This window comes from Babylonia areolata, chromosome 20 (genome assembly GCF_041734735.1).
Source record: "Babylonia areolata isolate BAREFJ2019XMU chromosome 20, ASM4173473v1, whole genome shotgun sequence".
Taxonomy (NCBI): Eukaryota; Metazoa; Mollusca; class Gastropoda; order Neogastropoda; family Buccinidae; genus Babylonia; species Babylonia areolata.
Genome location: NC_134895.1, coordinates 49,770,482 through 49,787,740, shown reverse-complemented (window position 1 = coordinate 49,787,740; position 17,259 = coordinate 49,770,482). Strand labels below are relative to the sequence as shown.

Here is a 17,259-nt window from a genome sequence, read left to right as displayed (position 1 = left end):
TAAAACAAAAGGACATCACAGTAGCAGAAGGCTCACCAGTCTAATGTACAGACTACGACTGGATGCCATAAAAACAAAATATACTTCTAATGTGACTTGCACTTGCAGCAATGAAATTAGCCCCGTGCATATCATCCATAAATGTTAACAGTTAAAACCATATTTACCTATGTCATTTACGAAATCTGCAATATCATCTGCTTCCATTAGAAATGTCGTATATGATAATCAACATGTGTTTGAAATAGTTCAGAGTTTAATTTGGAGCCCAACTGGCTCTTTGTTGTAATTCTTCTGGTTAACTTGTTACTTTATTTCATTTCGTTTATATTCACCATAAATGCAAATCGAGGAGAGAGGAACAGGGAAAGTAGTGATGATTTAAGGCATGGGTGGGGTGGGGGAGATGATGGATTTTCGTCAAAAATCACAAATGTGGATAGAAGTTAAGCGAAAGAACGAACACACACACACACACACACACACACACACACACACACACACTATCCCACGCACCCGTTTCTCCTCCCCCCCACCCCCCAGAGCCCACACACTTCCCATTCCTCTCCCTTTTTCCCATCTGATATCACTTAAAGTGGACAGATGTCAAATTGAAGAATACAACTACTGTTAATGGATCCGTCCACCAGGATCTGTTACCACTGCTGGAGCGGTGTCGAGATGCCGACCTGTTCCTGTTACCAAACCAGTCACTCGTGACACCACCTGGCGGTCAGCTGGTTCATACCATTTCGGAACACAACGACAACATCGCGTGCATGACCATGACGTCAGATGGAAAATACGTCATCACCTGTGAGTAATATCTAGTCTTCCCGATGAACATGGCTCCCACTGTGTGTAGACGTGGGAAGACGGAATATTTATAGAAGGGAGTAAAACCGCAATAAGTTCCTGAGTAGAGCCTCCAAGACGGCTTGGCGTGCATGTCACCCTGTATCTCTCCTGAGGGGGTCATGATGCTCGGGTAAGCACTGGCTTCCATTCACAATTATTTCGCTTAGAATTCAGTCACTCCATTCATCTCCAGTCACTGACGTCTTCATTGTTGGCAATGGACTTCCGTGATGAATGAAAATACACCACTGTGAGTCGCTGTTTAGTTTGATGCACACATAAACTAACTGATAAGACGTATACGATATAACTGATAAGACGTATACGATATAACTAATTTCGACCAACTGGTCTGAAGAAAAAACAGAAAAAAGTTTTGAAGAGAAATTATGTGAGTGATTGGTTAGCACACAGTTGAGCCAACATGGAGGCCTAGCGGAGCCAACATGGAGGCCAAGACCTATCCAAGTTATAACTGAAAGGGCTTTAGCACTCATGTCGAAAAGCACATAAAAATCTGTTTCAAAACAGGCTTGGTGGTTCTGTTTGTGGGTAACAAGCTCCCTCATAGGTACAAGCGTTTTATCCGTTCATGACTGTTTTTACCCCACCATATAGGGGTACACATGCTGGGTATGTTCTGGTTTCCAAAACACCAACATGAATTACGAGGATCTTTAACGCGCGCATTGGAAAAATCTCCACTCTTAACCCACAAGGCGGCGTGATTGGAATTCGATCCCAGACTCACAGATTGAACATCCAGCGTTTCAACAACTCAGCTCTCGGCCTGATGGCAGTGATGATGGTTTGTGCGAGGGGTGTTTGTAACCTTCAGTATCCCCGGCCAGGACTGAATCATACTGAATCAGTTCTCTTACCCCGTCCCCGCTGTTTCCATTCTCTCATTCCACGGTGTGTGTGTGTGTGTGTGTGTGTGTGTGTGTGTGTGTGTGTGAGGGGGGGAGACCATGTTGTTGACAAGATCCTATAGTTGGCACTCAAGGCCTGGCCAGCGTTGGGTGTATGCAAAGGTCAGGCATCGGATCCTTTTCCTGCTCCAAAGCAGACGTGGTGTAGCGTATATGGATCAGTCTGCATGCTTTGACACCTTGAAACTGAAACTGTGGGTGTTTCAGGTTCTGTTGACGGAGTGATGGTCATCACCGACGTTCACAAAGGAAAATACGAGCGGAAAATTATGCAGATCGGTTTGGAACCTCAAAATGTTTTTATCTGTTGTGATGATAACGTGGTTGTCACAGCAACAGAAAAGCATCTGATTGCGCACACGTGAGTATGCTATGACACAATAACTTTTCAGTGTTTATGTGTGCGGCCCTGTACTACAATACAGGTTTAATATGGAGCGGTGGCCTTGTGGTAATGTACCTGACTGGGAACCCAGTGTCCACGAGTTCGAGTCGTACATATCTTACAGACCGGGAGTTTTACTGTCCCCTCCACTCAGTTTTATGTGGTGATCTGGGTGCTAGTCATTCGGGAGATGAGACGATAAATCGAGGTGTAACATGCACGTCGCACACGTGAAAGAACCACAAGGGGGGAAAAAAAGGGTTGTCCCTGGCCAAATTATGTAGAAAAACGCACTTTCACAGTATAACAAATATACTAGCAGAACTCCCCCCACCCCCCAAAAACGAGGGAGAAGAGAGAAAGGAACAACTTGAGGTCGCTTCACTTCCTGGAGAGAGCTGTCAGAAATTCACATAGTGAAATCAGTTTTGACAAAAAGTGATACAATAAGATTTTATGCAAAATATTAAGTGGAATACAATACAATCAGTTCATCGTTTTTAAAGAGACTGTTCATGGGGACTATAATATAATTATACAGAATTCCCATTGGTCATATAAAAAAGAATGGTAGCAATTACGGACTCTGGATTACAAATCAGTATTGCCATGTGTGGTTTTTTGTGTGTGTTTTTTTTGTTTGTTTTTTTAGGCCTCAGTTGTATGGACATCCACGGAGCAGCGTTTTTCCTTTTTCTCCCTCTTTTTCCAAAATCATTTCAGTACTGCACGTGGGTCGGAGGGAAGAGAAGGGAGGGGGGATGTCACGCACACGCTCACACTCGCACAGGCTCACACATTCACTTCTCTGTTTACCTGTACATAGACGACAGTTCTTTTCAGGTCGTTAGTTTTCATACGGTTGCTTGTATTTGTCTGGGTTTTTAATGTTCTAATGTCAGTTGGCTTTCGTTGTGTGTTTGTGTTTGTGTCATTCTGCCCCATTCACTTTTGATTGATTATTTTTTTTCTCGTTCATGCTTGTGTAACGTGTCAATGTGTTGATATGAACACGATAACACGCACACACACACACACACACGCACACACACACACACACACTCACACACACGCACACACACACACACACACACACACACACACACACACACACACTCTCTCTCTCTCTCTCTCTCTCTCTCTCTCTCTCTCTCACTCACTCACTCACTCACTCACACTGAAATGTAAGGTCAGCAAAGGTGGAATCAGAGATGTGCTCTGACACCGGTGTGTGACGCCTAACACATGCATTACTCATTACTTTGCCACGAACAGTTGAGTTTTGATAGCTACTTTCGAGCGTAACAGGTTGTTTTTTAATCTACATCAGTTCATCTGATGACCATAAAGACTATCAGGGCACAAAAGACGGATGAAGGCACTGCCCTGATAGTCGTAAAAAAAACATTTTAACCTTTCCATGACGACACTACATGTCCAGGTTGGAGACAGGGGCTGAAGCGTGGAAGCTGAAGGGAGACGTGTTTGAGGACTGTCCGCCATGTATGTGTTTTGCTGGAGATGGTCAGGACACCATGGTCATCTTTGACTGTATCTCTGTGCTGCTGTATGAGGCTGGCACGGGCAAGAAACTGGAAGAAGTGCACGTGCCACAGACCCGGAAATTCGGAATCGATTTTGATAGCAGCTGCCTCCTAGCATGTGGTGAGCAGAAGTTCATGTTCTGTAGCATGTGATGAGCTGAGGTTCATGTATAATGACATTTTGTTAGCCGAAGATCATGTTTTATGGCATTTGGTGAGCTCATTTTCACGTTTTTATGGCATTTGGTAGCCAAATTACATGTTTTATGGTATGTAGTGAGCTCATGCTCATGTTTTATGGCATGTGGTGAGCTGAGGTTCATTTTACGGCATGTGGTGAGCTCAAGTTCATGTTTCATGGGATGTAGTGAGCGAGCTGAGGTTCGTTTCATGGCATTTGGTGAGCTGAAGTACATGTTTTATGGCATGTGGTGAGCTGAGGTGCGTTTAATAGCATTTGGTGACCTAAAATACATGTTTTATGGCATGTGGTGAGCTGAGGTTCGTTTCATGGCATTTGGTGAGCTGAAGTACATGTTTTATGGCATGTGGTGAGCTGAGGTGCGTTTAATAGCATTTGGTGACCTAAAATACATGTTTTATGGCATGTGGTGAGCTCAAGTTCATGTTACATGGCATGTAGTGAGCTGAGGTTCATTTTACGGCATGTGAGCTCAAGTTCATGTTACATGGCATGTAGTGAGCTGAGGTTCATTTTACGGCATGTGGTGAGCTCAAGTCCATGTTACATGGCATGTGGTGAGTGAGGGTCATGCTTTATGGCATGTGGTGAGCTGAAGGCCATGTTATAAGATACCATACCAATATCTATTTTCCGAAACAAAAAGAACGCATTGTGGTTATGAAAATCTGCATAAAAAGCAAACTATTTCTCTTGGAATCATTCTTGTCTTTTTGCAGCCACGATTATGTTGTATTCAGAAAAGTGTCTGTCTGTCTGCCTGTTCGTATTCATTTATGCATGCATGTAAGTAAGTGGAGTGATGGCCTTCAAGTGGAGTGATGGCCTAGAAGTAACATGTCCGCGTAGGAAGCGAGAGAATCCAAGCGCGCTTGTTCGAATCACGGCTCAGCCGCCGACATTTTCTCCCCCTCCACCAGACCTTGAGTGGTGATCTGGACGCTTTTCATTCGGATGAGACGATAAACCGAGGTCCCGTGTGCAGCATGCACTTAGCGCACGCAAAAGAACCCACGGCAACAAAAGGGTTGTTCCTGGCAAAATTCTGTAGAAAAATCCACATCGATAGGAAAAACAAATAAAACTGCACGCAGGAAAGAAATGCAAAAAAAAAAAAAAAAAAAAAAAAAAAAAGGGGGGGGGGTGGGGGGGGGGGGTGTGGCACTGTCAGTGGCGCAGACGCGCTCTCCCTGTGGGGAGCAGCCCGAATTTCACACAGAGAAATCTGTTGTGACAAAAAAGAGAAATATAAATGTGTGCATGCAATATATGTGACTATCAGTGTTTTATCAATGTATCAGTTTGTAATTTCATCGTGTGCTCTGGTTTCCTTCACATGTGTGAATGCGTTTTCATGTGAAAGTCATTGCCAGAACTGTGTGTTTTCATGTGAAAGTCATTGTCAGAACTGTGTGTTTTCATGTGAAAGTCACTGTTAGAACTGTGTGTTTTCATGTGAAAGTCATTGTCAGAACTGTGTGTTTTCATGTGAAAGTCATTGTCAGAACTGTGTGTTTTCATGTGAAAGTCACTGTCAGAACTGTGTTTTCATGTGAAAGTCATTGTCAGAACTGTGTGTTTTCATGTGAAAGTCACTGTGTGAACTGTTTGTTTTCATGTGAAAGTCATTGTCAGAACTGTGTTTTCATGTGAAGGTCACTGTCAGAACTGTGTTTTCATGTGAAAGTCATTGTCAGAACTGTGTGTTTTCTTGTGGAAGTCACTGTCAGAACTTTTTGTTTTCATGTGAAAGTCACTTTGTGAACTGTTTTTTCATGTGAAAAGTCATTGTCAGAACTGCGTGTTTTCATGTGTAAGTCACTGTCAGAACTGTGTGTGTTCATGTGAAAATCACTGTTAGAACTGTGTTTTCTTGTGAAAGTCACTGTCAGAACTGTGTTTTCTTGTGAAAGTCACTGTCAGAACTGTGTATTTTCATGTGAAAGTCACTGTCAGAACTGTGTGTTTTCATGTGAAAGTCACTATCATAACTGTTTGTTTTCATGTGAAAGTCATTGTCAGAACTGTGTGTTTTCATGTGAAAGTCAGTGTCAGAACTGTGTGTTTTCATGTGAAAGCCACTGTCAGAACTGTGTGTTTTCATGTGATAGTCATTGTCAGAACTGCGTGTTTTCATGTGAAAGTCATTGTCAGAACTGTGTTTTCATGTGAAAGTCATTGTCAAAACTGTGTGTTTTCATGTGAAAGTCACTGTCAGAACTGTTTGTTATGTGAAAGTCACTGTGTGAACTGTTTGCTTTCATGTGAAAGTCATTGTCAGAACTGCGTGTTTTCATGTGAAAGTCACTGTCAGAACTGTGTGTTTTCATGTGAAAGTCACTGTCAGAACTGTGTGTTTTCTTGTGAAAGTCACTGTCAGAACTGTGTGTTTTCATGTGAAAGTCACTGTCAGAACTGTGTGTTTTCATGTGAAAGTCATTGTCAGAACTGCGTGTTTTCATGTGAAAGTCACTGTCAGAACTGTGTGTTTTCATGTGAAAGTCACTGTCAGAACTGTGTGTTTTCATGTGAAAGTCACTGTGTGTTTTCATGTGAAAGTCACTGTCAGAACTGTGTTTTTTCATGTGAAAGTCACTGTGTGAACTGTGTGTTTTCTTGTGAAAGTCACTGTCAGAACTGTGTGTTTTCATGTGAAAGTCACTGTGTGAACTGTGTGTTTTCATGTGAAAGTCACTGTCAGAACTGTGTGTTTTGATGTGAAAGTCACTGTGTGAACTGTGTGTTTTCATGTGAAAGTCACTGTCAGAACTGTGTGTTTTCATGTGAAAGTCACTGTGTGAACTGTGTGTTTTCATGTGAAAGTCACTGTGTGAACTGTTTGTTTTCTTTCTTCTCATTTTCATGCCAAATTTCGTGGAGTGACCAACACAAAAAGTGTTGCTGCTCGTGAAAGTTTCTACAGAACCTTCAGTTGATCATCACATTCAAAGAAATGAAAAGACACTGTGTATTGTTTACAGAATACACAATATCTCCAATATGAGTAATTTATGTGTGGTGCAAAACATGCAATGAATACAGGTTGATCAGTCATTCAATATGTATACCGGCACAAAAGACATAAAATGCTTAAATTTCTACTTGAATTAAATCACACGTACAACAATTGTACAACAACCACAGTAATACACACGTCATAATCACAGTAGACAGAAGACGCTTAAATGCTGAAATGAACCACACGTACAATCACAGTCATATAGACGCAATTGTAACAGTGGACATAAGACGCTTAAATGCTGAAATGATCCACAAGTACAACAATCACTGTCATAAAAATGCAGTCATCACAGTGGACACAAGACGCTTAATATGCTGAAATAAAACCACACGTACAGTAATCACAGTCATGCAAATGCAATTATCACAGTGGACATAGGACGCTTGAATGGTGAAGGTCACAGTTTAATCAGCAGTTGTCAGTGTGCATTGAGCAGCAGTCTGTTTTTCACCTTGGTCATGGAACCACATTTCAGTACAAAATGTCAACGGCCCATTAATTTTGTGTCGCAGGCAGAAATGAGTACGCTGTGGCAGTGGACGGTGCGCAGATATCCCTGACCAGAGTGAACCTGAAGGACAAGACAATTGTGACCAAAGTTGTGCCCACTCCGGAAAACCAAGAGGACGAAGATATGGATAACTTGTACATTGAAGCGTTGGCCCTGGTCGGCAGTGGTGATGAACTGTGCGCCATCTACTCCACCATGGAGGACAAAGATCTGGTCTTCATGGATGTCAAAACCATGAATGTGATTAAAACTTATAAAGGTTGTTCATTTCTGATTGAAATGCATGGATATTTAGATGGTGCTTCCACGACACACGCACACACAAACACACACGCACACACTCGCGCGCTCGCACACACACACACACACACACACGCCTGTACACATACACTTTCTCTCTCTCTCTCTGTCTCTCTCTGTCTCTGTCTCTCGTTGAATGGAAATATAAATACACGCAGCAGAAGCTCATATGATATAGACCAGATGTTTTCGACAGTTCCTCAAGGATTAAGTGTTAATTTTCTGTCTCAGCTCCAAACTTACTTTTGTGCTTCAGGTTTGGTGGTCACAATGTTTTTAAAAGCGAATATGTGAAATGCTTTTATTTGAGAACATATGTTTATTACTCTTGTTTAATCAAGTAATCCGCGTGTGGGGGGTGGGTGGGGGATGTGTGGATGTGGGTGTGTGCTGATTATCTGGTTGCGGTTTTCCGCAATTTATCTTTATTCTTATCTGTCTATTATAATCAATGTGCAGTATAGTAGGCTATGTTTATAATTATAATCAAATAATGTTTCTTAATTCTTTCTGTTTTTACATTAAGAATACTAGTTATTACCTGCAGTGTGTGGATGTATGTATGAAACGGTGTATGTGGTGGTTTTTTTGTTTTGTTTTGTTTTTTTTTTTTTTTTTACATTTGTATCTTCGTAATATTCGTAAAAGCTGTTGTTGACTTTTACAGTTATGGTCCCCATGTTGTTTACCTGTCTATGTTGTGATAATGCACCTGACCAAATTTCTCCAGTTGGAGATAATAAAGTTATTCTTATTCTTATTCTTACAGCTCAGGGCTGTGTCATCTTTAACTGGGGATGCAGGAGGTTCTTTCAGAACAGATAGTACCCCCACCTCCTGAAGATTATGTGCTAGAAATTTCCTTTGTTCTGTGACTTTTTGTGTTTCTGGCTTTGTCCTTGTCTTTCTGTCGTCTCTTCCTTTCTTATTTTCCACCTTGCTGGTCCATGACCTTCGCGTCTTCTTTCCGGAAAGCCTTGGATACATTTTTATGTGTGTGTGTGTGTGTGTTTGGACTTGAGAATTGGGCATCCTTACGATGTTGTATTCTTTCCTTTGCGCCTGGGACATGTCAGTCAGTTATCTTTTCCAGTGTTTTAAAATCAGTTTAGGTTCTACGGGACCAATACTGACTTTTTTCAGCCCAGCTATGGCCCTGTGTGGTCGGTTTGGCCATAAACAATAAGGACAGTAGCACTGATTATCTCCGACTCGCTGCCTGCTCTTCAGGCCATTACTGAGCAGACCACAAAGCGTTCACTTCTGTTTGGATTCCATGACATTCATCCCGCTTTGGAGAGCAGTGGTTATCAAAACTGATCCAGTGGCGGACTCTTGTACAAAATAGATCCCTGAACTGAATTTTTGTTTTGTTTTAGCTTTTGTGTGAGTAATCACCTTCATCATGGAGGATGTGTGTCGCTGTTCCTCAGGTGACCAGTCAGTGGATCCAGCCAACTTCCACGTCACTCCAGACGACCGGTACTTGATTTACCCCAAGGACTTCAACGGGGTCTTCGTGTGGGATCTGCAAAATGCCAGGCTGTGTACCATCTTGCCAAAGGTCATAGAGGTAAAATAAAAATGAAACAAAAGAAAAAGGAAGTAAAACATGTTTGTTAAACCACCCACTCCTCTTGACAATTCCATTGAATCCCCTCCATTTGAAATTGTCACTGAGGGTCTTCCGGTGTGTGTGTGTGTGTGTGTGTGTGTGTGTGTGTGTGAAAGATTGAAATAAAGTGTTCACATGTATTTTTTTCCATCTGACTTAGTCTTAGACTTTTAAATATGTTCCGGTGAAGGTTAACGCACGACAGAGAATTTGTCATTGATTTTGACACGGGATGTGTCACGTTTTCAGTTCGGAGCGAAAAGCATTATTCTGTTCAGGAATGTTTGCTGCGTTCTTCGTTACCGGGCTGAAATAATGTGGCATAATTCTGTGCTTTGTGTCAACAATCAATGTGAGAATAAGACCCAACACATCGCAGAGCCATGGAATTGGATAATAATACGTAGGCCTACTGGATTAATACAATGTTCAGTTTATAGAGACACACATAGACACAGACACACACATTACACACACACACACACACACACATATATATATATATATATATATATATATACCGAGTAACAGACAGACAGGCACACACACACATACGTGTGCGCGCGCACACATGTAGACACACGCACATTATGTATGTGTGTGAAACATAATGCAACTGTATATTTCATTATTACACTTCCAAATTTGTTTTCTTTCCAGATATATTCTTTTTTTCTTCTTCTCTTTTCCTTTGTTGTTGCTCATTTAATTTACCATCTTTCGAGGGCCCTTCACTAAGTCTTGCAATACAGCAATTCTAGGAACGTTACAAATTTCCTGCTTACTACTTACTCCACGTTTCGACGAACTCTCCCTCAGCTTGTATGCACTTCATTATCTGCTCAAACCAAGTTGTCATGAAGCTAGCCCACGTGACCTGGGTATGCCCATAATGAGACCCTCGAAGAAGGCTCGAGCATCTTCTGCACACTGAAACTTTCCTCACCTCGGGGAACAAAAACCAATCACAAGGGGCTAAGTCAGAAGAATACGGGGGATGAGTGACCAGCTGTAAACCGTTCTCCTTCAGAAAGTCCAGATTTGCAGCAGGTGTGTAAGCTCGGCCATTGTCATGACGCAGCAGTAGCCCTATTGTTCCACTTCTTGGACGGCGTACATACCATGCTTCAAACACCTTTGGAAGGCAGACAGTGACGTACCACTATTACTGTCCTTTCTTGGATGGGTATAGTCGCAACGTGGCCTGATTTTGCAAAGAAACACGCAACCCGTTGTTTGGAATGACTCTTGGGATGATAGAATTTTGTGGGTGCACATTCATCAAGAAAGACCCAAACGGCTGATTGTTGTTATGTTTCTAGATCGTGCTGGTACACCCGTGTTACATCCCCTGTCATGTTGTCCCAAACACTATCTGATCGTCCGTCATCAAATTTTCGCATCATGTAGGTACACTATTCAACACTACCCTGTTTTGCTCTTCTGTCGAGTGGTGAAGTACCCAACGGACATAACGCTTCCTTACATGGAGGTATTTATGAAGGGTGGTGCTAATGGTTCCTGATAAACTCTTCATCCTCTCCTCCATTTCACCAGTGGTGACACGAGGGTCATCTTTGGTCATATACCTCACCTGGGCCACTGTTTTGTCGGTTACCACTGTTACAGATCAGCCACAACAGTCATCATCTTTCATGGTAGGCCTTCCACTCGAAACTGCATGTACCACCTTAAGACTGTGGTCTGTGAATGTGCTTGCTTCCCAAAACAATCCACCAAACGTTGGAAGCATTGCTGATAACTCCTTAACTGGTGAAAGTCGCACAGCATCATAGCTCGAAACTCCCGTTGACTCAGATCAATTTCTACCCCAGAGGGACCATCACCATATCACCCTTACCTGACATTTTGCCTTCCTTGACACAAACGGTTTTACATAGCAGAATGAAATTTGACTTACTTATTACGACATTGCTGAATATAATGACTTAGTGATTGCTGTATATAGTGACTTAGTGATGATAATTGTAACGTCAATAGTTCTTCCCTATTGCATCACTTATTAAAGTGCCTTCGAAAGATAAAATGTTGACTTCATCGTTCACTTTGACACACAGACACAGACACACGCACCCCCCCTCCCCCCATCTCCCCCCCCCCGCACACACACGTCCTTCCCACCCCCCAACCCCACCCCACCCCCCCAAAAAAAACCTCCAGCTGCCAGGGTACATAACTATAACTGTAAAATGACCATGTTTCTTTCTGCACACATCTGTTCTGTTCCATGTTTCAGCCGGTGGATGTCATGACGATGGACATGAACCTGTTTGTCACCATCTCATGTGACCGGAACATCCGGATCTGGGACCTCAGCCAGGAGGGGCAATCCTCGCCTTTCCATTTCCAGGACAGAGCAGTGACCAAGATGGAGAACGGACAGAAAGTCGTCATCAGAGAAGGGGAAAAAGACGAGGAGGAAAATGAAAAGAAAATTCGAATCAGGTATACTATGCATCTGAATCCTTGAGAAACGTTATATGAAAATATGTAACAACTCTTGCCTTGCCTTGCCTTGCCTTGCCTTGCCTTGCCTTGTTGATTGAAGCTGAAACACTAACAGCGGGAGGGTGTGGAGTGGGCTAGGAGTATGTGCGATTCATGTGTTACGAAGTGACAAGTGCATTTTCTTTAGAGACACGCATATATTTGTCCCAAAGCGACATCTCTCTCTCTCTCTCTCTCTCTCTCTCTCTCTATATATATATATATATGTATATATGTCTTTAAGTGTCATTCGCGTATTTGTCTTTTAAGTGACATTCAATTCATACATGTTTCTTTTCATGCCATTCAAACATTTGTCTGTAAGTGTCATTCATGGATTTGTCTAAAGTGCTAGTCATGCCTTTGTCTTATGTGCTATTCATGCCTTTCTCTTCAAGTGACATTCGTGTGTTTGCCTTTAAATGCGGTGACGTTGTGATATTTGTCTTTAAGTGCTATTTATGTATCTGTCTTTGATAAAGTGACATTCACACATTTGTTTTAAGTACCATTCATACACTTGCCATCACATTGTCTGCACCAACCAAAACACCACAACATCACATTGTCTGCACCAACCAACACACCACAACATCACATTGTCTGCACCAACCAACACACCACAACATCACATTGTCTGCACCAACCAACACACCACAACATCACATTGTCTGCACCAACCAACACACCACAACAACACATTGTCTGCACCAACCAACAGCCAACAGTTGTTGTGGTGTGTTGGTTGGTGCACACAATGTAATGTGGTGTGTTGGTTGGTGCATGAAATGTGTTGTGGTGTGTTGGTTGGTGCACATAATGTGTTGTTGTGGTGTGTTGGTTGGTGCACACAATGTGTTGTGGTGTGTTGGTTGGTGCACACAATGTGTTGTTGTGGTGTGTTGGTTGGTGCACACAATGTGTTGTTGTGGTGTGTTGGTTGGTGCACACAATGTGTTGTTGTGGTGTGTTGGTTGGTGCAGACAATGTGTTGTGGTGTGTTGGTTGGTGCACACAATGTGTTGGTTGGTGCACACAATTTGTTGTGGTGTGTTGGTTGGTGCACACAATGTGTTGTGGTGTGTTGGTTGGTGCAGATAATGTGTTGTGGTGTGTTGGTTGGTGCAGATAATGTGTTGTGGTGTGTTGGTTGGTGCAGACAATGTGTTGTGGTGTGTTGGTTGGTGCACACGATGTAATGTGGTGTGTTGGTTGGTGCACACAATGTGTTGTGGTGTGTTATTTGGTGCACACAATGTGTTGTGGTGTGTTATTTGGTGCACACAATGTGTTGTGGTGTGTTGGTTGGTGCACACGATGTAATGTGGTGTGTTGATTGGTGCACACAATGTGTTGTGGTGTGTTATTTGGTGCACACAATGTGTTGTGGTGTGTTGGTTGGTGCAGACAATGTGTTGTGGTGTGTTGGTCGGTGCAGACAGTGTGTTGGTTGGTGCACACAATGTGTTGGTTGGTGCAGATAATTTGTTGTGATGTGTTGGTTGGTGCACACATTGTGTTGTGGTGTGTTGGTTGGTGCAGAGAGTGTGTTGTGGTGTGTTGGGTGGTGCACAGAATGTGTTGGGTGGTGCACAGAATGTGTTGGTTGGTGCACAGAATGTGTTGGTGCAGACAGTGTGTTGGTTGGTGCACACAATGTGTTGGTTGGTGCAGACAATGGTTCACGACAGAGAACCCTCGCTATGTGCTGCTGGTGGTGGAAGCGGAGGGGATCCAGTTCATGCACGTGTTTGATGTGGCCACGAACACTGTGGTCAGAAAGATGAAGCTGGGAACGGTAAGGGCTGACCCCGTCATGTCGTGCTGTGCTGCTGAGTGTGGTCTGTAGTCCCTGAAGAGAGAAAGAAGGAAATCTTTTTTGTGTCCCGTCACACATACTGGTGATTGTAGACATCTAGTTGATATGTTAATTTGAACGCCGGAATGTTAACATTTAGAATAAACCAGTAAAAGGTAGGTCAGGGTGGGGGAGTTGAATGTAAGTTGTTTGGGGGTGGGGGCTCGGGGGTGGGGTGGGGTATATGATGGAGGGTGAAATTCAAGAACATTTGAAACAAACTATTGAAGAAAATTACTTTGTGGACTTTGTAAAAAGGAAACCATTATTTTAACGAGAGAAACGACTGATCATGAATTTGAAAAAGCAGAAAACATCAATGTTCCCAGTAACTGTATATAACACATTTTCATGTAGGCGAGGTTTAATCAACACACTGTCAAAATGGTAGGCTTTACCGTAACATCAGTAAAAACTATTGCACTTGGCATTTGGGCAATATTTAGTCACTAATGAATTAGATAACAGCTTGAAATTAGAACAGGTCTGCGAATCTGACCTAAATCTGGGAGAGTCCTGTGACGAGGTTTTAGAGTTAAACAGAATGTCTCTTTCAAGTTTGTTACTCATTTGTCAGCTGAATGGATTTTACAGAGGCCGAATCACGTGCTTGGAAGCAAGAAGCTTTCTGGATCTCTGTTCAGAAGACTGTTGGGCAAATTGAGTCATGAAGCAACAACTTGAAATATTCGAACTTTCTTTATTCTAACGTGATGTTGGACATGTGTGTGTGTGTGTGTGTGTGCTTGTGTGCGTGCGTGCGTGTAAATAAAAGGGGAATATACAACTTAGAACATTAACAGTGCATTCATGAGTTGGAGGTGCCGTGGCAGGTTGGTGAGGTGATCCAGTGTTCACCAGGTAACAGTGCATTCATGAGTTGGAGGTGCCGTGGCAGGTTGGTGAGGTGATCCAGTGTTCACCAGGTAACAGTGCATTCATGAGTTGGAGGTGCCGTGGCAGGTTGGTGAGGTGATCCAGTGTTCACCAGGTAACAGTGCATTCATGAGTTGGAGGTGCCGTGGCAGGTTGGTGAGGTGATCCAGTGTTCACCAGGTAACAGTGCATTCATGAGTTGGAGGTGCCGTGGCAGGTTGGTGAGGTGATCCAGTGTTCACCAGTGATCAGGGTTCGTGGCTCTGTTTCGGCATGGTGTTGCGTCCTTTGGAAGTGCACTTTACACAGATTCTCCCCACTCCACCCATGTTTGAATGGGCACCTGACTGGTCGTGGAAGGTTAACTCACTCAGTACGGCCGGTCCTCTCTTCTCCTGTACACAGACCCCTCGGATGTCCAGTGGGTGTCTGAATGACCCTACCTTTAGCTTCCGTCGTCAGAATTGTGGTATTCTTTGTCAACATTCACCTCTTCAGTATAAGAGCCTTCCGCTTGCAATATTTTGATGATGGTAATTGGGGTGAAACGCTGTTAAAGTCGTCTCTTTCGCCGTTCGTATGGAGAGAGTTAAAACGGCAGAAAGAGAGGATTTCCCGCCTTCTTAGGGCGATCCATGGACACAATGGATGTGAAACCAGTGTCTTAATGGACGTAAAATACCATGGGTCCTTGAACCTTTATAATGTTAAGACAATGTGCTCTTCCCAGTGTTACAAGTTTTTTGTGAACAGCCTACTGTTAATTTTGTTACTGTCAAGAAATATATAGGAATATACCAAAGAGCCTTTCGAAGTCAGCTTTGAATGATTCTAATGGTCAAACTGATAATTAGAATTTACCAACTAATTATTGCAGTGTTGACATTTATTGTTTAACAGTTAATTTCAGTTTTAAGTGAATGTCAGAAAATGAAAATGGTTAATGCCAACCCGTCCTTATGATTGTTGTCAATGTAGGCAGCAGTTGTCTTTAGTTCCGATGCTTTCCCATGTGTTAGGTAATATGCGGAAGCTTGGTCAGTATATGCGATCCTAGCAAAGCATGAGTTGCATTTACGCAAGGAACAGTTGCATTGTTTTGTACTGTATTGTAATGTAATGTATTTTGTGGTATTGTATTATTTTTTTGTCGCAACAAATTTTCTGTGCGATTTTTGGATTGATCTCCCCTATTTTTCAGGGCCTGCCGTTGACTGTCTGCAAATGATATTGTTTTTATTGTCAAGGTGCCGTTTTCCAGACCAATTTGCCAGGGACAACTCTTTGTTGCCATGGGTTCTTTTACATGCGCCAAGTGCATGCTCCACGCGGCACTTCGGTTTATCGTTTCCATGTCTAGTAGAGGTGCGAATGAATATCTCACTGTATGTGGCGAATTACAGCTAGGCCTCCACTCGATCAGCGCAAGACTGAAAAAAGTAGTATGCACCAATCTTGATTCGGCTTTGTTTGTCCGGGTTTCAGAAAGTGTCGGTCAGCCATTTTCAAGGTTCCCGGATCTTGGTGGAAGTTGACAGGCGACTCCGATTGGTGGATATGGACAAGATGGAGGTGGTCACTGTGTTCAGGAGACCGCAGTTCCAAGGTTGTTTGAATCGCATCCCAATCAGAGGAGGAAAAGGTGAGACCAGTATTAGGAGACGACGGGATCTCTAACTTTTAACTGTTTATTTGTTTGTTTGTTTTTATATATTTTTTTTCATTTCATTATACTAACCAGGGAGTTCTGGCTTCACGGCCACGACAAGAAGCGCAAAGAGAGGAGACGAGATCCACCATCTGCCCTGCCCATAGTGCGGCCCCATTTGCGCATTTCCATTGGTCTGCGTTCCAGTCTCCGGAGTCACTGATGTCTTCATCGTTCGCGATAGACTTCTGTGATGATGATTTGTATCGTAGTTTTGTATTTGTATTTCTTTTTATCACAACAGATTTCTCTGTGTGAAATTCAGGCTGCTCTCCCCAGGGAGAGCGCGTCGCTGCGCTACAGCGCCACCCATTTTTTTTTGTATTTTTCCTGCGTGCAGTTTTATTTGTTTTTCCTATCGAAGTGGATTTTTCTACATAATTTTGCCAGGAATAACCCCTTTGTTGCCGTGGGTTCTTTTACGTGCGCTAAGTGCATGCTGCACACGGGACCTCGGTTTATCGTCTTATCCGAATGACTAGCGTCCAGACCACTACTCAAGGTCTAGTGGAGGGGGAGAAAATGTCGGCGGCTGAGCCGTGATTCGAACCAGCACGCTCAGATTCTCTCGCTTCCTAGGCGGACGCGTTACTCCTAGGCCATCAGGGCATTGCTGCAGCTAGATGATTGAAGATTCTTTGTGGCTCTGTCTGTGTCATGTCTTTGTTCTGACTGTATTTGCTTATGTCATCCACTAAGGAACACGTTAATAAACAGCTAGCAATTTACTTGTATAAAGCCTTAAAGATTAGAAATACAATATGCAGTTGAGTGTGTGGTAGTTTTCCGCTTTTTTGTTATTATGTGTGAATAAGACTAAATGCAGATAATGACTGTTTTTCTCATTTTCAGGTTACAACTGTGTTATGTTACATATCTGAATATATTACCTCTGTAATGTTTGTTTACACCACCCCTTCATGAGGGGCCATGGCCTATA

General features: G+C 42.9%; 1 protein-coding gene across 1 annotated transcript in view; it reads left to right on the top strand.

Annotated features, from left to right (window-relative positions):
- LOC143294641 (uncharacterized) overlaps positions 1–17,259 on the top strand; it is a 46,442-nt gene that overhangs the window by 3,933 nt on the left and 25,250 nt on the right. The window contains exons 4-11 of the mRNA XM_076606017.1: positions 651–816; positions 1,998–2,151; positions 3,617–3,840; positions 7,456–7,713; positions 9,188–9,327; positions 11,627–11,835; positions 13,552–13,675; positions 16,097–16,253. Coding sequence (XP_076462132.1) covers positions 651–816; positions 1,998–2,151; positions 3,617–3,840; positions 7,456–7,713; positions 9,188–9,327; positions 11,627–11,835; positions 13,552–13,675; positions 16,097–16,253 — 1,432 coding nt within the window. The remainder of the gene's footprint in view (positions 1–650; positions 817–1,997; positions 2,152–3,616; positions 3,841–7,455; positions 7,714–9,187; positions 9,328–11,626; positions 11,836–13,551; positions 13,676–16,096; positions 16,254–17,259) is intronic.